The 14,419-nt window shown below is 33.2% G+C and overlaps 2 protein-coding genes across 4 annotated transcripts; both read left to right on the top strand.

The window, feature by feature from the left end:
* Nucleotides 1–2,323: 2,323 nt before the first annotated feature.
* On the top strand, nt 2,324–8,051 carry LOC126678007 (carotene epsilon-monooxygenase, chloroplastic). Of its 3 annotated transcripts, none has more exons than XM_050372852.2 (10): nt 2,324–3,017; nt 3,998–4,294; nt 4,384–4,581; nt 4,976–5,077; nt 5,582–5,701; nt 5,814–5,921; nt 6,550–6,632; nt 6,806–6,968; nt 7,587–7,645; nt 7,898–8,051. In XM_050372852.2, the coding sequence occupies exons 1-10, from the start codon at nt 2,511–2,513 to the stop codon at nt 7,953–7,955; spliced, it is 1,695 nt and encodes a 564-aa protein (XP_050228809.1). In that variant the 5' UTR covers nt 2,324–2,510; the 3' UTR covers nt 7,956–8,051. The 3 variants fall into 3 exon arrangements, with proteins under 3 accessions (XP_050228809.1, XP_050228808.1, XP_050228810.1); XM_050372851.2 differs by having other exon boundaries at nt 2,325–3,017; nt 5,561–5,701; nt 7,898–8,048; XM_050372853.2 differs by having other exon boundaries at nt 2,325–3,017; nt 5,561–5,701; nt 7,887–7,979.
* A 2,418-nt stretch (nt 8,052–10,469) lies between these two features.
* On the top strand, nt 10,470–14,331 carry LOC126679072 (nicotinate N-methyltransferase 1). The gene is made up of 4 exons (XM_050374009.2): nt 10,470–10,885; nt 11,546–11,882; nt 12,544–12,608; nt 13,845–14,331. The coding sequence occupies exons 1-4, from the start codon at nt 10,508–10,510 to the stop codon at nt 14,142–14,144; spliced, it is 1,080 nt and encodes a 359-aa protein (XP_050229966.1). The 5' UTR covers nt 10,470–10,507; the 3' UTR covers nt 14,145–14,331.
* The last annotated feature ends 88 nt before the right edge of the window (nt 14,332–14,419 follow it).

The following is a 14,419-nucleotide window of genomic DNA, read 5'->3' as shown; positions in this document are numbered from 1 at the left end:
CCTCTGACGATATTTTATTTGACCCGACCCGACCAATACCACACCGCCAGCTATTATGTTTTGCTTTTTTGTTAGTAGATAGAATTTAATTACGTTAGTTGTTAACAGTTTTTTAAAAAAAATATTATAGTTGTTAATAATTAGTAATTACATTGATATGAAATAATTTTTCCTTCCTAATATTTAAAATAGAAACTTCAGTAATGCATATAGAGAGTCTAGACTAACCTCGCGTACGTTATATTTTTGTTGACTATCTCCAAGTTTCCGGCAGCGAAATATGCAACCATGTTTCTAAATTGGACATCAAACAAATCGCCACGTTCAAATATAATTTCCTACTTTTTCTTTGAATTCATATTTAATCTTTCAAAAAAAATTATTTAAAGGAAATTAAAAAGTTGTGTTTTGACATCAAACAGAAGATTTGTTTAATCTAAAAAAATCCATTGACTTGCATAATGTAAAATGTAAAGTATAAAATATTATGTTAAGTAAACTAAACACATCGAGTGTTTATTTTTTTTTTTTGATAATTGGGGGAGGGGGAGCGCTTATGAGAGGAATTGAACCCACGACCTAGCAGTTTGCTGCTCAGCGCTTATACCATTTGAGCTACAGCTCGTTGGTACATCGAGTGTTTATTATGAATAAATTGTGTTGAATATTTTTATACAATTAAATACATCATTAAAATATTCCTACCCCCATCTCATTTTATTTGTCTCCTTTTAAACTTTTTATTTTTATTTTAAATATATAATATAATCAAAAAAAATCTTAATTTTTCATATATATATAAGAGGAAAATATGTACAATAATACACTCATGGACCAAAACAATTGTCTCTTTGTCATTGGCCTTATAACTTGGCCACGTCATAAGTTAGATGTTAGTATTAGATATTAGCTTGGCCTTGAGACTTGAAGTCAAAACTTCGGCTTATTCACTCATGGACTCTGATTTTAGGACTCACTTACAAAAAATTCCCTAATGTTTAAAAATGATAAAAAAAACCTCTGATATTTATTGCGGTACTCAAGAACCTTCTAATGTTTAAAAACGATTAAAAAAACTCTCTAATCTTTTCGGCGGCGGTCAAAAAACCCCTTAAGTCTCAAATATGACTAAAATATCCATAGAGTCGTCTTTTTGATAAACTGTCATTCTTAAAAAAAAATAATGGTGCCACGTCATCAAAATACGCTAAAAAGTTAAAATACCTAAAATACCCTAAAACTATTAAAATTTAATTAAAAAAAAGCCAATCCAATCAAAACCAAACCACCCGGTCAACTCATCCACCACCGACCACACACCGCCGCCCGCCGAGTCGTTTTCTCATCTGAGAAGAAGACCAGTTGGTCTTTTTAGTTCGTTTGAGAAGACAAGCTAGTTGTCTTCTCGGGTGAGAAGACGACCCAGCGGAATTTGTGGTTGGTGGTGGAGGGTTTGACCGGGTGGTTTGCTTTTGATTGGGTTGGGATAGATTAATTTTTTTATTTTTAAATTTTAAATTTTAATAGTTATGGGGTTATTTTGGGTGTTTTAACTTTCAGGGTATTTCGATGAGGTGTTAGTCTAACGTGGCGCTGCCGTTTTTTTTAGACTGATTGATGATAAAAAAAAGATAACGTTGGAGTTATTTCAATCATATTTGAGGCTTAAGGTTTTCTTAAACGCCGCCGCAAAGGTCAAGGAGTTTCTTAGTCGTTTTTAAACATCTAAAAAAAATTATAAGGAGCCCTAAAGTCAGGGACAATGAATAATTATTAGCCTCAAAACTTCAGCAAAAATCTATCCATTTGATCTAGGCGACTTAACTTTTGGGACAACTTGACGATACTACCTCAAAGACAAGAAAAGGTCAATCCGCCATTTAAATTTATATCTGGAAATCAAATATATCACTTTTAATTTTTCTACTCAACTGAATCTTAAAATTTGTATATGAGAATTAAATAAGTCTTTTTTAATTATTTTTAATCAATTAAATTTTAAAATTTGTGTCTAGAAATCAAATAAGTCTCACGTTTAAGTTATTATAAATTAAGAATTGTTTGACTCTGACACACAAAGTTTTGGATCTAATGAGCTAAAAAGTTAAAATGACATATTTGATCCAAACACAAGTTACGAGATTTAATTGACTAAAAAATTAAAATTTAACTTATTTAATTAGGAACACAAGTTTTTGAATCTAATTGACAAAATAATTAAAGGTAACTTATTTGATCACACAGGTTTCGGAATTCAATTGACTAAAAAAAGATAAAATAAAATTATTTATTTCAAGACGCAAGTTCAAGGGCTAGATTAATTATTTCCTCCTCCACCAACGGTGCGTTTTATCCAACTAACATTCAAGATCACCCGCCTTCTCCACCCCACATATAAACACTATCACCATAGTTACTAAGCTTCAAGCTATGGCTTGAAAAATTGAACCCCTAATCAAATCAACCCAAAAAAACTCGCAATTTCATCAAATTCCTCCTCAAAAATCACAATGCCACTATCCAATTCCCTCTCATCATTTTCTCAACTCTCAATCCCACTCATAAAACCCACAACATCACCAATTCTCACTACAAAGCCTCACTCAATCGCAATCAAATCATCACTAAACACCAAACCACCGAACCCCAATTCAAATGACCAAAAACCCAGCTCATGGGTCAGCCCAGATTGGCTAACTTCACTCACGAAAACCCTCACATTGAATCAGAAAAACGATGACTCGGGGATTCCTATAGCGAGTGCTAAGCTTGAGGACGTGTCTGATCTTTTGGGTGGTGCATTGTTTCTTCCTTTGTTTAAATGGATGAATGAGTATGGCCCTATTTATAGACTTGCTGCTGGGCCTAGGAATTTTGTTGTTGTTAGTGACCCTGTTATTGCTAAACATGTGTTGAGAAATTATGGTGAGGGGAAGTATGCTAAGGGTCTTGTTGCTGAGGTTTCTGAGTTCTTGTTTGGCTCTGGTTTTGCTATTGCTGAAGGTTCTCTTTGGACGGTAACAACACTTAGCATACTTTTATGTTTGATTTTTGCTTTTAATTTATTTATTTTCCCTGAAAGTTGGGTTCTTTAATTTAATTAGTTTAAAGTTCAGTTCTTTTGGTTGAGATTACTTGAAATTAGGGGCGTAGTCGGGCCAAGTATATTCAATATCTCTAGACTGAAAACTCAAGGCATAAGGCATATCTGGGTCCTTGAACTATCACAATTTTAACGATTGAGTCCTGTATTAAAAAACGTTCACGTTGAGTTCCTACACTATCAATTGCAAACACATTGCGTACTTCCATCCATTTCCATTAGAGATGAACTCAATGTGTTTGCATGGATGGAAATGGACGGAATGACTTAATTTGGACGAAATTGATAGTGTAGGGATCCAATGCGAACATTTTTTTGGTATAGGGATTCGATCGTTATAAGTGTGATAGTGCAGAGATCTGGATATGCGTTAAGCCAAAACTCGAGGCTCAACATTTGACTTGACTTTTTGTGTTTTTGAATTCAAATTCAGATTCCATTGAATGTTAGAGATACTGGAACTCTGCTTGACTTTAGTCGATTTTTAATATTTGTTGAAATAAGAAGATGTAGATTTATCAACCTCGAAGTAAAACTAGAATAACTTTGAGTAACAGCTCAATACAACACTTGAGCTGAAGCTTGATAAACACTTGGTTGGATTCTCATGTGAGTCGAGTTCCTGCAGTTCACAAGTAGTTTTGATTTACCAATATTCATATTTGATACCGATAATGGACTAGATAGATTTATTAAGCATTATGGTACTCAAAATCAGCTCAATACGACACTTGAGCTGAAGCTTGATAAACACTTGGTTGCATTCTCATGTGAGTCGAGTTCCTGCAGTTCACAAGTAGTTTTGATTTACCGATATTCATATTTGATACTGATAATGGACTAGATAGGTTTCTGCTGCCTGTTTATTGAGAGTGAAATTCTGTTTTGTGATAGGCAAGGCGCAGGGCTGTTGTTCCATCTCTGCACAAGAAATATCTGTCAGTTATGGTTGAAAGAGTATTTTGCAAGTGTGCTCAGAGATTAGTGGATAAGCTACAACCTGATGTAATAAATGGCACTGCTGTAAATATGGAAGCAAAGTTCTCTCAGTTAACTCTTGATGTAATTGGTCTCTCAGTATTCAACTACAATTTTGATGCACTCACCACCGACAGCCCAGTCATTGATGCTGTTTACACTTCATTAAAAGAAGCAGAGGCTCGTTCGACTGATCTTTTGCCATACTGGAAGGCATGTTTATTTTTTTGCTCTTGTATGCTTCTATTTTAAGTCTTTGTTATAGTGATTGAGCTTGGTCATTTCTGCTGTTCTTCCTGCAGGTTAAAGCTTTGTGTAAGATAATTCCTAGACAAATTAAAGCTGAAAATGCAGTTACAGTAATCAGGCAAACTGTTGAAGAACTTATTGCGAAATGCAAAGAAATTGTGGAGGCTGAAGGTGAAAGAATCGATGATGAGGAATATGTAAATGACTCCGATCCAAGCATCCTTCGCTTCTTGCTTGCCAGCAGGGAAGAGGTCTGCATCTTCCATAAACTGTGATATCTTGTGTTAAAGTTCAATGCTATGCTGCATGGAATCGAAAACGCTGAAAGAAAAAAATACTGAATCGACATTTTTTATAAGAATAGGTTATAAGTATTAACATTTCAGAGTTTCAAAAACGTTTTCGGAAACAAAATTTAAATGCTAAACTTAGGACTCGACAGGTTCCCGTGCAACATAGGTTCAATGTTAAGGCAAAAATTGCTGCTTTAGTTTTGATGGAAATGATGTCTGTTTTCAAAATTTGAATTTAGACATTTGTAGTTACTTCTTCAGATAACAAGAATACAACTCTCTAATATTAGATTTTTATGTATTTTTCAATTACCATATCCGTTCTTATATGGTGTCCATGTACATGTACTAGGTTTCCAGCGTACAATTACGGGATGACCTGTTATCAATGTTAGTTGCTGGCCATGAGACAACTGGTTCAGTGTTGACTTGGACATTGTATCTTCTAAGTAAGGTATCTATCTATTCACATTGGTACAGTAGAAGTTGTTGGTTAATGCTCAAAAGGATACTTATTAGTGGCCTATCTGTTGACACTAAAATTAGAATTTGAATCATTAATAGCATATGTATAACTTGAAACCATTATTGTACATATCCTGTTTTTTACTGTTATATTTTCTCCTATTAAAATTATTTTATTTATCTGTGTATATCTCCGATACACTCTATCTAGAACTGTCAATAAACCTGAAATGAAGGTTAAAGAATGTAAAATTTATTTTAACTGTGTGAATGTTAGATATATTAGATTCTACCTTTTGCGTGGATTCGTTGGCTAATTTTGGTCTTGCGTCTTAGATTACTGCCAATACTTCTTTCTTTTTTCCATCTTTTGTTAGCAAGATTTGCAAACCTTCATCGTGTCTTTGTCAAACTGTTAAACTTCAGTTTTGACTTGAGGGTCATTCCTTTATCTACTTAAGTTATGTTTTAGGATCCTTCATCATTATTGAAGGCGCAAGAAGAAGTTGACCAAGTACTACAAGGAAGGCATCCATCCTATGAAGATATAAAGAATTTAAAGTATCTTATGCGCTGCATAAATGAGTCGCTACGTCTCTATCCACACCCTCCTGTAGGTTGCTACATTTCTCCCCTTTTTAGATGAATTTTACTGATTTTACAAGTAAAAGTGAGGGAAAATAATTTGTGGGGTTAGTGATGGATTGGTTTCGAAATTCCTGTAGGTGTTACTAAGAAGAGCTCAAGTTGCTGATGTACTTCCAGGAAATTACAAGGTTAATGCTGGCCAAGACATAATGATCTCAGTGTACAATATCCATCGTTCTTCAAAGGTATCACTTTGCGCTATGCACTTATAAGCTCCTATATGTGATGTGAATTGTATGATTAGTATGGATAAATTATATACATGGAGGTTGATCTTTCTTGTAGACTTGGGAACAGGGTTATTTAAACTACAACTGTTCTTGAAATGAATAATCAAAATGCTTTTTTCATTGAACATTGAGTTGAAAGCTGTTAAGTGCTTCCAGACTTGCAGGGAGCAAATAACAGGCTCCGGTCTAAATTTTTTGAACTGTTTTAGAATTGACAGCTGCTCCATCCTGTTTCCTCTACTACAAGGCCTGGCCAGCTTTAATATTGGAGTCACTTTCCCAGTGGCCATTAAAAATACTGTTGAATGTGAGATATTAAAATTCTGATGCGCAACTTAAGAATTGAAATGTGATACATGTTATGTTTTGGTTTTCAACATAGTTGAACGGAAGGGCGACTGAAACTTTAAACTTCTTGTCAATTTTTTTGTCTTTTAGTTAAAGCTAACGTTATATGAAAATTTCCGGTGGCCAGATACCAAATCTAAGATGGTTGAGCAACTATTTATTTTCCTCCATTCTCATGATACCAAGGATATAGCTGCATGCCTGAATTGTCTTTCTTATGCTATGATTTTACAAGGTGTGGGAGAGAGCAGAAGAGTTTGTGCCAGAAAGATTTGACTTGGAAGGTCCAGTGCCTAATGAAACAAATACAGATTTCAGGTGTTTGTTTCTTCTTAGTTCCTTCCATCCTTTCCCCTGTCTCCCTCTCTATCTCTATCTCTATCTCTATCTAGAAATATGTTCTCTTTTGAGCTTGAGGCTTAATTTTGAATATGTTTTTGCTTTAGCTTAACCTTGTTCGGCATCAGTGAACTCTAAATTTTATAATACAGGTTTATTCCTTTTAGTGGAGGGCCGCGTAAATGCGTTGGTGACCAATTTGCTTTACTTGAAGCTATTGTAGCCCTCGCAATCTTTCTGCAGAATTTGAACTTTGAACTGGTTCCTGATCAAAAGATCAGCATGACTACCGGAGCAACCATCCATACAGCAAATGTGATTATTTCATGCTTACTTTTGAACTTAACATGCATATAATCTTTGAAACCTAACATGCATACAATTATTGATCAAGTAATTGGCAAAGAAGTTTAAATCAAAATAATGATTCAGCAGTATCATTTAACTATTCTGCAGGCTATGTTGCACTGAAACTTGTTGAGTTCTATGTTTTCAGCGTTTCATTTCTATTTTCAGAAATACTTTCTAAACTCCAAAACTTTTATTTATGACTTATTATTATAAAAAATATCATTTCGTCTTTTTCTATTTTAATATTTCTCATTTCAGTGTTGCTTTCGTGCAACATAGTATGCTGGTAGTAGTATGAATTGAGCAACTTTTGTACATTAGTCAGCTCTAGAAAATACCCGTCAACAGTATGAACTATGAATGTGTTTCAAATTAATTCTATCAAGCACCATTATTAGGTTTAGGGGTGTGCAAGAACCAAATTGCACCAACTACTCAATTTGGTTGATCAAATTAAGAACTACATAAACATGTCATGCTGTGCTAGTTTAGTGTTCAAGGAGGATAATGAGCAGAAATTTAATTACTTATCGTGAAACTAATATGTAGCTGTCTCCTAATAAGGTATTATTGCTGTTATAGGGTTTGTTCATGAAGCTCAGTGAAAGGAAAAAAGTTGAGGCTTTTGCTTCTTCCGTAAGGTAAGTTATAGAATTGTGGATTTACATAAATGTAAATGTATCCTCTATTATTTTTGTAAAATACGAGAAAGTATCGGTATTCTGATTCTTTTACAAGGAGCAATTTTTTTACTAAACCAAGTGATTTGCTGACAAAATTTACATCAATTTTTTTAATCAGTTAATATATATAGTATCCAGTTCTGGTTCATATTTGGATGTTCCTTCTTGTCATTAACCATGTTGTTATGACTTTGGTTAGCTTTTTTACAGGGAAATGGAATTTTTGTTAGGTTTTATTCTAATGAAGTGGGCATCACATAATCTCTAATCTTAATGTGATTTGGCGCAAGCTAAACTGGGATTTATGCTCTGAAAATATTTCCATTTTCATGCAATGAAATTGATTAGGGGTCCAAAGATTTCAGATTATGGTCTCATTGACATTTCATGCCTCAGTAAAAAGTTAGCTAAAATCGACTGGTTCTGTTCAGTTCGATTTTGAAAAAGATCAAAAGTTTTCAATTTGATTTTGAAAAATTAAAATTTTAGTTTGGTTAAATTCAGTTTGATTCAAAAAGAATGCCCACAACACCACATAGTGTTGGGTTATTATGGCTTGCTTCAAGCAGCAGAAAGCCACCCGGCCACGCCTCTCACATAGTCAAAATTGGTCACTTTCACAACTTCAATTTGAATCAATTGTGCAATAATGGTAGGCACAATTCCATTCCCACAGTATTTGAGTATTTAAAGCATTTAAAATTGCACACTTATTTACTAACTATTCATCAATATTTCTTGACATGTGATTTCTCTCATGAACAAATCACATGATTAAAACGAATAATATTTCATAATGATTTGATTCGATAAGCGTTTAATCAATATTAGTAGACGTAAGGAAAAAAAAGGTCCGATCACAATCGCCTAAATTCAAACGAAGGTGAGGTCGAATCCTAATCTCACAAGGATTCAATCATTAGCTTGATTCTCGAGTATCAAGAAGATACTTTCTTAAAAGACGAGATTTGAATTTTATGACACTTTACTTAGAGAGCATTTTTAGGCGAAATATCTCCTATTTTAAAAGAAAAAAATCCGGCTAATAATTTTTGGCACAAGGTGTATTTTAGCTTTTTTTTTGTATTTTTTTGATATATAAGGTCAAATTATCTTAAAACTCGTGTATTTTTAAATATTTATTTATTTGATCATTTTCAAATTTCTAGTTTTTTCTTAGATTCTATTTTTAATTTATTTGAATTTTTAATTTCTTTTTACGGAAAGAAATGTGGCGCTACGGTTTATTTTTTTTTAAAAGAACAGATAAACAACAATTTGATATATAAGTGTTGTCATTCCCAACTATATATGACGATGAGTGAGCGACATGCTGATAATTTCCGTTCATAGAAATGCTTATTAAGTAGAAAATGAATAGTATATAACAGATTTTTTGAAGAATGCAGTATATTTTAAGTAGGGATTGTACGAATAAAGAAATTAAAAGTATGAAGGCTTTTTTATAGTTAAACCTTAAATACGTTGTATTATTCTCCAAATACCTGATTTGGATAAAGTATTTACACCATTTTGACCCATCTTTTCCTCTTATCCTAAATTAATTAATAAGCTAACTTATTTATAAAAAATACCTACTATATAAAGAAGTCTTATCTCATTTTAGGTTAAATTTTTTCATAGCCACCTTTTTTCTCTCTCTCTTCTCTCTTTTTTTCTCTCTTTTTCTCTCTTTTTTTCTTCTTCTTTTTCATTTGATTTTCATTTTATTTCCTCCGATTATTTTTCCGTTCGTCCTTTTCCGTTCGTCTTTCCGGTCACGCTTCCGTTCGTCTACTTCCGATGATTTCTCGTCGTTTCCGGTCGTTTTTCTGTTCGCGCTAGTCCGTTCGTCTTTTCCGTTCGTGCTATGAATTTCTCGATTCGTTTTTAGATTTTTTGAGTAATTTTTTAGATTTTTTGTAATGATTTAAATATTTTGTAAATAAATTATTGTAAATTTATAATTTTTTGTTTATAAAATTGTTGTATTATCCATATAATTATTTATTTTATCTTATCTTATTTATAAATTTGTTTATTGCTACTGATTTTGTAAAGAAATATTGATTTATGGTGCATTTGTAATAATTTTATAATATCTTTACGTTTTAGTGTATTTTTGGTGCATTTACAGTGTTTATGGTGTATTTGCAGTGTTTATGATGTATTTGCAGTGTTTCATGGTTAAACCACAAAAACACTGCAAAATGTCATAAATACACTATTTATACACTAATTTTACACTATATAAACACCATAAAAACACTATATATACATTACTGTTACACTATAAAAAATAAAATAAAAAATTTCAGAAAAAAAATCTATAAAAAATACAAATTAACACTATATATACACTAATCTTACACTATATAAATTAAACTGTCGGTCGGTTCAGTCGGTTCGGTCGACCGAACCGAAAACCGAAATTGAAAACTGAAAAAGATATTTATGAAATTAAAAAAGAAAAGTATTTTTCGTAAATAAAAAAAGTTAAAAAAAAATCAAAACTTGCAATGTAAAGTTGTAAATAAAATTCCAAAACAAATATTTTAAAACATTACTACTAAATACGTTTGATATATCTCAATACTAATTTTAAATTTTGAAAAAAAAAAAAAAAAACAGTGTCATTCTTGTCTTATTCACGAAAACCACATGATTAGGACTGTTTATGGGCAAAGTCTCGACACTCCACTCTATTCATACACGTGTCTCATCAACCACACAATTACCAAAACACCCCTCTTCCGATTTTCTATAATATCGCTCATCTTCTTCACTTCAGCTGACTCAGTCCCAACCAGAAACTCAGCAATGGAAACCGAGACCTCAGAAACCAGAAAAAATGCCAAGCTGGCAATAATAGAGCTCGCAAACATGATAAGTGTCCCCATGTCACTAAACGCCGTCGTTCAGCTCAATGTTGCCGATGCCATCTGGCAAAACGGAGTTAACTCGCCGCTCTCCGCCTCCGAGATTCTCTCTCGCCTTCATATTGTCGCCGGTGGTGACTCCGAGAATCTTCAACGTGTGCTTCGTATGCTGTCCAGTTATGATGTTTTCACGGAGTATCTTAATGTTGGAGAAAACGGCGTCGTTGAGAGAAAGTATTCGCTTACGGAGATTGGTAAAACGCTTGTTACTGATGAGGACGGTCTCTCTTACGGTGCTTACGTGCTCCAGCACCACCAGGTTTTCTTCATATTATCCCTTAATTACTAAAACATCTCTTATCTTTTTTTTTTATGTGCATTTTCGTCCTATTTTAAGGACAAGTATGTTGAACAAAATGAAATCGATGGACTAAATAGTAATTAGTTTAATATTTTGAGGATTCTACTGTAGCTGATTTTCTAATTAAAGTTTGACAAAATTTCTATGTAAAGATGCTAACAAATATAGGAACTAAAAATATTAATTTTATATAGGAGAGGTCAGAGAATTTTTTTTTATGTAGATTTTGTTGATAGTTGGATAATTAAGCTTAATTTAATAATTAGTTTCTTGAAGTTAGAGGGTAGTTTAATTTTAGCTTTTCCTAAAACTATGGACTCATTTGTAATTGAATTTTAGCATGTCGAGGCAGTAAAGTGTAGCTTATAAGTTCACAAATAATTTACAATTTTAGAATTTTTTGATTAAATTGTAGAAGTGCCAACAAACTTTGGGGCTAAATTAAGGTAGCATTTTAGGAGTATGCAAGTAATACATCATTTTGTTTATGAACTTTAACAAATCTATACAAGAAAATCAAAATATATGATGCTTAATTACAATATAGTCACATGCCTAAGTAAGGCTGTGCATTCGGTTAGTTTTGTCGGTTTGGTCACCTTGGGTTATGTGCTACAGGATTCCCTGATGAGGGCATGGCCATTAGTACACGAGGCAGTGCTGGATTCTTCAACAGAGCCATTTGTGAAGGCTAATGGAGAAGCTGCCTATGATTACTATGGGAAGCGTCCAGAAATGAATGAGCTGATGCAAAAAGCAATGTCTGGTTTATCTGTGCCTTTCATGAAAGCTGTGTTAAGTGGCTATGATGGATTTCAAGGTGTAGAGAAATTAGTTGATGTGGGTGGAAGTGCAGGAGATTGCCTTAAGATGATCATGCAGAAGTATCCTAATATTCGTGAAGGAATTAACTTTGATTTGCCTGCAGTTGTTGCCAAAGCACCAAAAATTCCTGGTGAGATTTTACTTTATCACCATCTCTATATTTTGCTAAATTAGGGTCATGCAGCGGATTTTAACGCAAGTTTGGAAATGACTTTGTTACTAGCGAAATAGAAACTTCAAAAAGGATAACAAAATGTATTTACCAATCAAAGTAGATACGGGAGACATGTAACATTCATTTGTCCAAGGGATTTGTTGTTGCTTCAGTTGCTATCGTACTGTGTGTTAAATCACCGAGTGTCGGGTTTAGTGTTTAAGGATACCTTTTTGTTCAGTTCGAGATCTATATTGCTCGGTCTACGACTCGAGCTCTTGGGTACGGAATTCCTGCTCGGATGTAGGTATTCCTTGCTCGGGTATAGGCACCTTTATGGCGTCATTATCGTGTGGACTTTAAGGGGTTGTGCACTGAATGTGCTATTATCATTGAGCATGACATAAAGCTTAAACAATGTCCAGTTAATTTTGGTCATAATGGATAAATGGCTTGTAAAGAGTCCTAGTATGAGCTTCTAACTTCAGAGTTGCATGAGAATTTTCAAATTTGATATTAGATGAAAGATTTGTTACGTGTCTTTGTTTGACTTTGATGGATTTAAGATTGTGTTTCTGAGGTGAAGTATTAGCTATGATGTCTTTTGAACGAATAAAAATCAATTTATGTTTTGCAGGTGTTACACATGTCGGTGGGGACATGTTTAAATCAATTCCATCCGCCGATGCCATCTTTATGAAGGTTAGTCATTTTTGCTTCACTAAAATACAAAACGTTCTTGCATAATCCAATTCTTTATTAGAATGTCAGGTTCTTAATTCTAGATAGTGTGTAGTTAGAACTCATAAAAAAATTGGTATTCATATTTATTTCACTTTTGCTTAGGAACATTATTATTGGAAACCTATATGGAGAATCTCAAGAAAATCAATAATATAAGATAACATGAATTGATTTTGGTTTCACGTGTACAAATTTTTTTAATGTTAAATTAGCATCTTCTATTTCAATAACATATTATCAATGTAGATTCTTTTATTTTATTTTATTTTTTCCGATGTTGCCTCTTGCTGATCAAATAAATTATCAAGAAGCAGCTAATTAATGGGAATAAGAGATTGCTGTTGCTAGCAATTGTAATTTTCTTTCAGGAGAACTTCCTTTATATGGTAGCTAAACAGCCAAAACTTAATAATGCTTGCAATTAGATTGTTAGAATAGATACACATTTTAGAAATGGAATGATAGTTGTGGTCCTTCTCTTTGTACCTGTAAATGGGTACAATAAATTAATGTCCCACTTTCTATTGGTGTTAAGATTGGAAAATGTGCAAAAAACATTGGTTATATATCTAGAAAAGAAAATTGAAATGGTGTCCTACCTTCTCAGCATCTCCTAGAAAAAGAAAATTGAAAAATTGGCAAAATTTGGTTTTAGGCAAAAGACAAACTGCACATCTTATGGGATGATGACATGGGAGTGGTTTGGCTTTATTACTTGGGTCTTTGCAGAGATGGTGTCTGGTTCAAACACGTTCCTACTCCTTGCTTCTCATCCTCTGGGACCATTTATAATCAAACGACCAGTGAATTAAAAAAAAATCTGATTTTGTTTTAGGGAATGCATAATTTGAGTAGTAAAAGCTTTACTTGTTATAATTACCCTGTTTTTACTTTTCACTATTAATGATCATTCTCATGAATAGATCGTTACTAGTCACCTATATTGCATGAAAACTTCTCCAATCGGAAACTCTAATACTCTATATTTATAACATATTCTTGTAAAATATAATTTTACCGTATTCCATGTCGACACGTTTCGGCGTTTTCATTTCCATGCTACTCCTTTTTTGTCATCATCTCATGTATTGTTAAAATGTAATAGTGTTGTAAAATCGCTCATTATATACTTGTGAGATCCCTCATTCTAATCATGATGGACCTTCACTGATTCTGATTCTTGTATATTGGCAGTGGATATTGACGACATGGGCGGATCACGAATGCAAGGCGATAATGGAAAATTGTTACAAGGCACTTCCGAAGGGAGGAAAATTTATAGCTTGTGAACCAGTGCTGCCAAATGAATCAGATGATAGTCATAGGACAAGAGCTTTGTTAGAAGGAGACATTTTTGTGATGACAGTTTACAGAAGTAAGGGAAAGCATAGGACTGAAGAAGAATTTAAGAAGCTCGGTCAAGAGGTCGGTTTCTCTCATTTCCGACCTTTGTGTTTCGACTATTTTCATACTGTCTTAGAATTTCAAAAATAATATCGTGACCTTAAGAAAACAAAGTAATTACTGTCTAGTAATGTGATTATTTTGTTTTTCGAATAAATAAACCAGGAGAGTTGGGTCCTGTCTGCATTTTTTATGAAATTCTGTAAAATTTGAACTATGGAGCCTTATCAAGTGATGCCAAGTTATTTATGGTTATAAATTGGATGGTTGCTGTCAATTATGTTGCAAAAGTGAAATGTAAGAGCATACAAATTATTAGCTTTGATAAATATATGCTATGGTGCAAATTAATAAAAAAAATTGAT

This window comes from Mercurialis annua, linkage group LG4, assembly GCF_937616625.2.
Source record: "Mercurialis annua linkage group LG4, ddMerAnnu1.2, whole genome shotgun sequence".
NCBI classification, from domain to species: domain Eukaryota; kingdom Viridiplantae; phylum Streptophyta; class Magnoliopsida; order Malpighiales; family Euphorbiaceae; genus Mercurialis; species Mercurialis annua.
The sequence above is the reverse complement of the archived record's forward strand: the minus strand, read 5'-3'. Positions and strand labels throughout refer to the sequence as shown.

Coding starts and splice junctions, on each gene's coding strand:
- LOC126678007 (XM_050372851.2), top strand. CDS start 2,511: ATGCCACTATCCAATTCCCTCTCATCATTTTCTCAACTCTCAATCCCA. Junction 3,018..3,997: donor CTGAAGGTTCTCTTTGGACG/GTAACAACACTT, acceptor GTTTTGTGATAG/GCAAGGCGCAGGGCTGTTGT. Junction 7,646..7,897: donor GCTTTTGCTTCTTCCGTAAG/GTAAGTTATAGA, acceptor GCTTTTTTACAG/GGAAATGGAATTTTTGTTAG.
- LOC126679072 (XM_050374009.2), top strand. CDS start 10,508: ATGGAAACCGAGACCTCAGAAACCAGAAAAAATGCCAAGCTGGCAATA. Junction 11,883..12,543: donor CAAAGCACCAAAAATTCCTG/GTGAGATTTTAC, acceptor TATGTTTTGCAG/GTGTTACACATGTCGGTGGG. Junction 12,609..13,844: donor CCGATGCCATCTTTATGAAG/GTTAGTCATTTT, acceptor GTATATTGGCAG/TGGATATTGACGACATGGGC.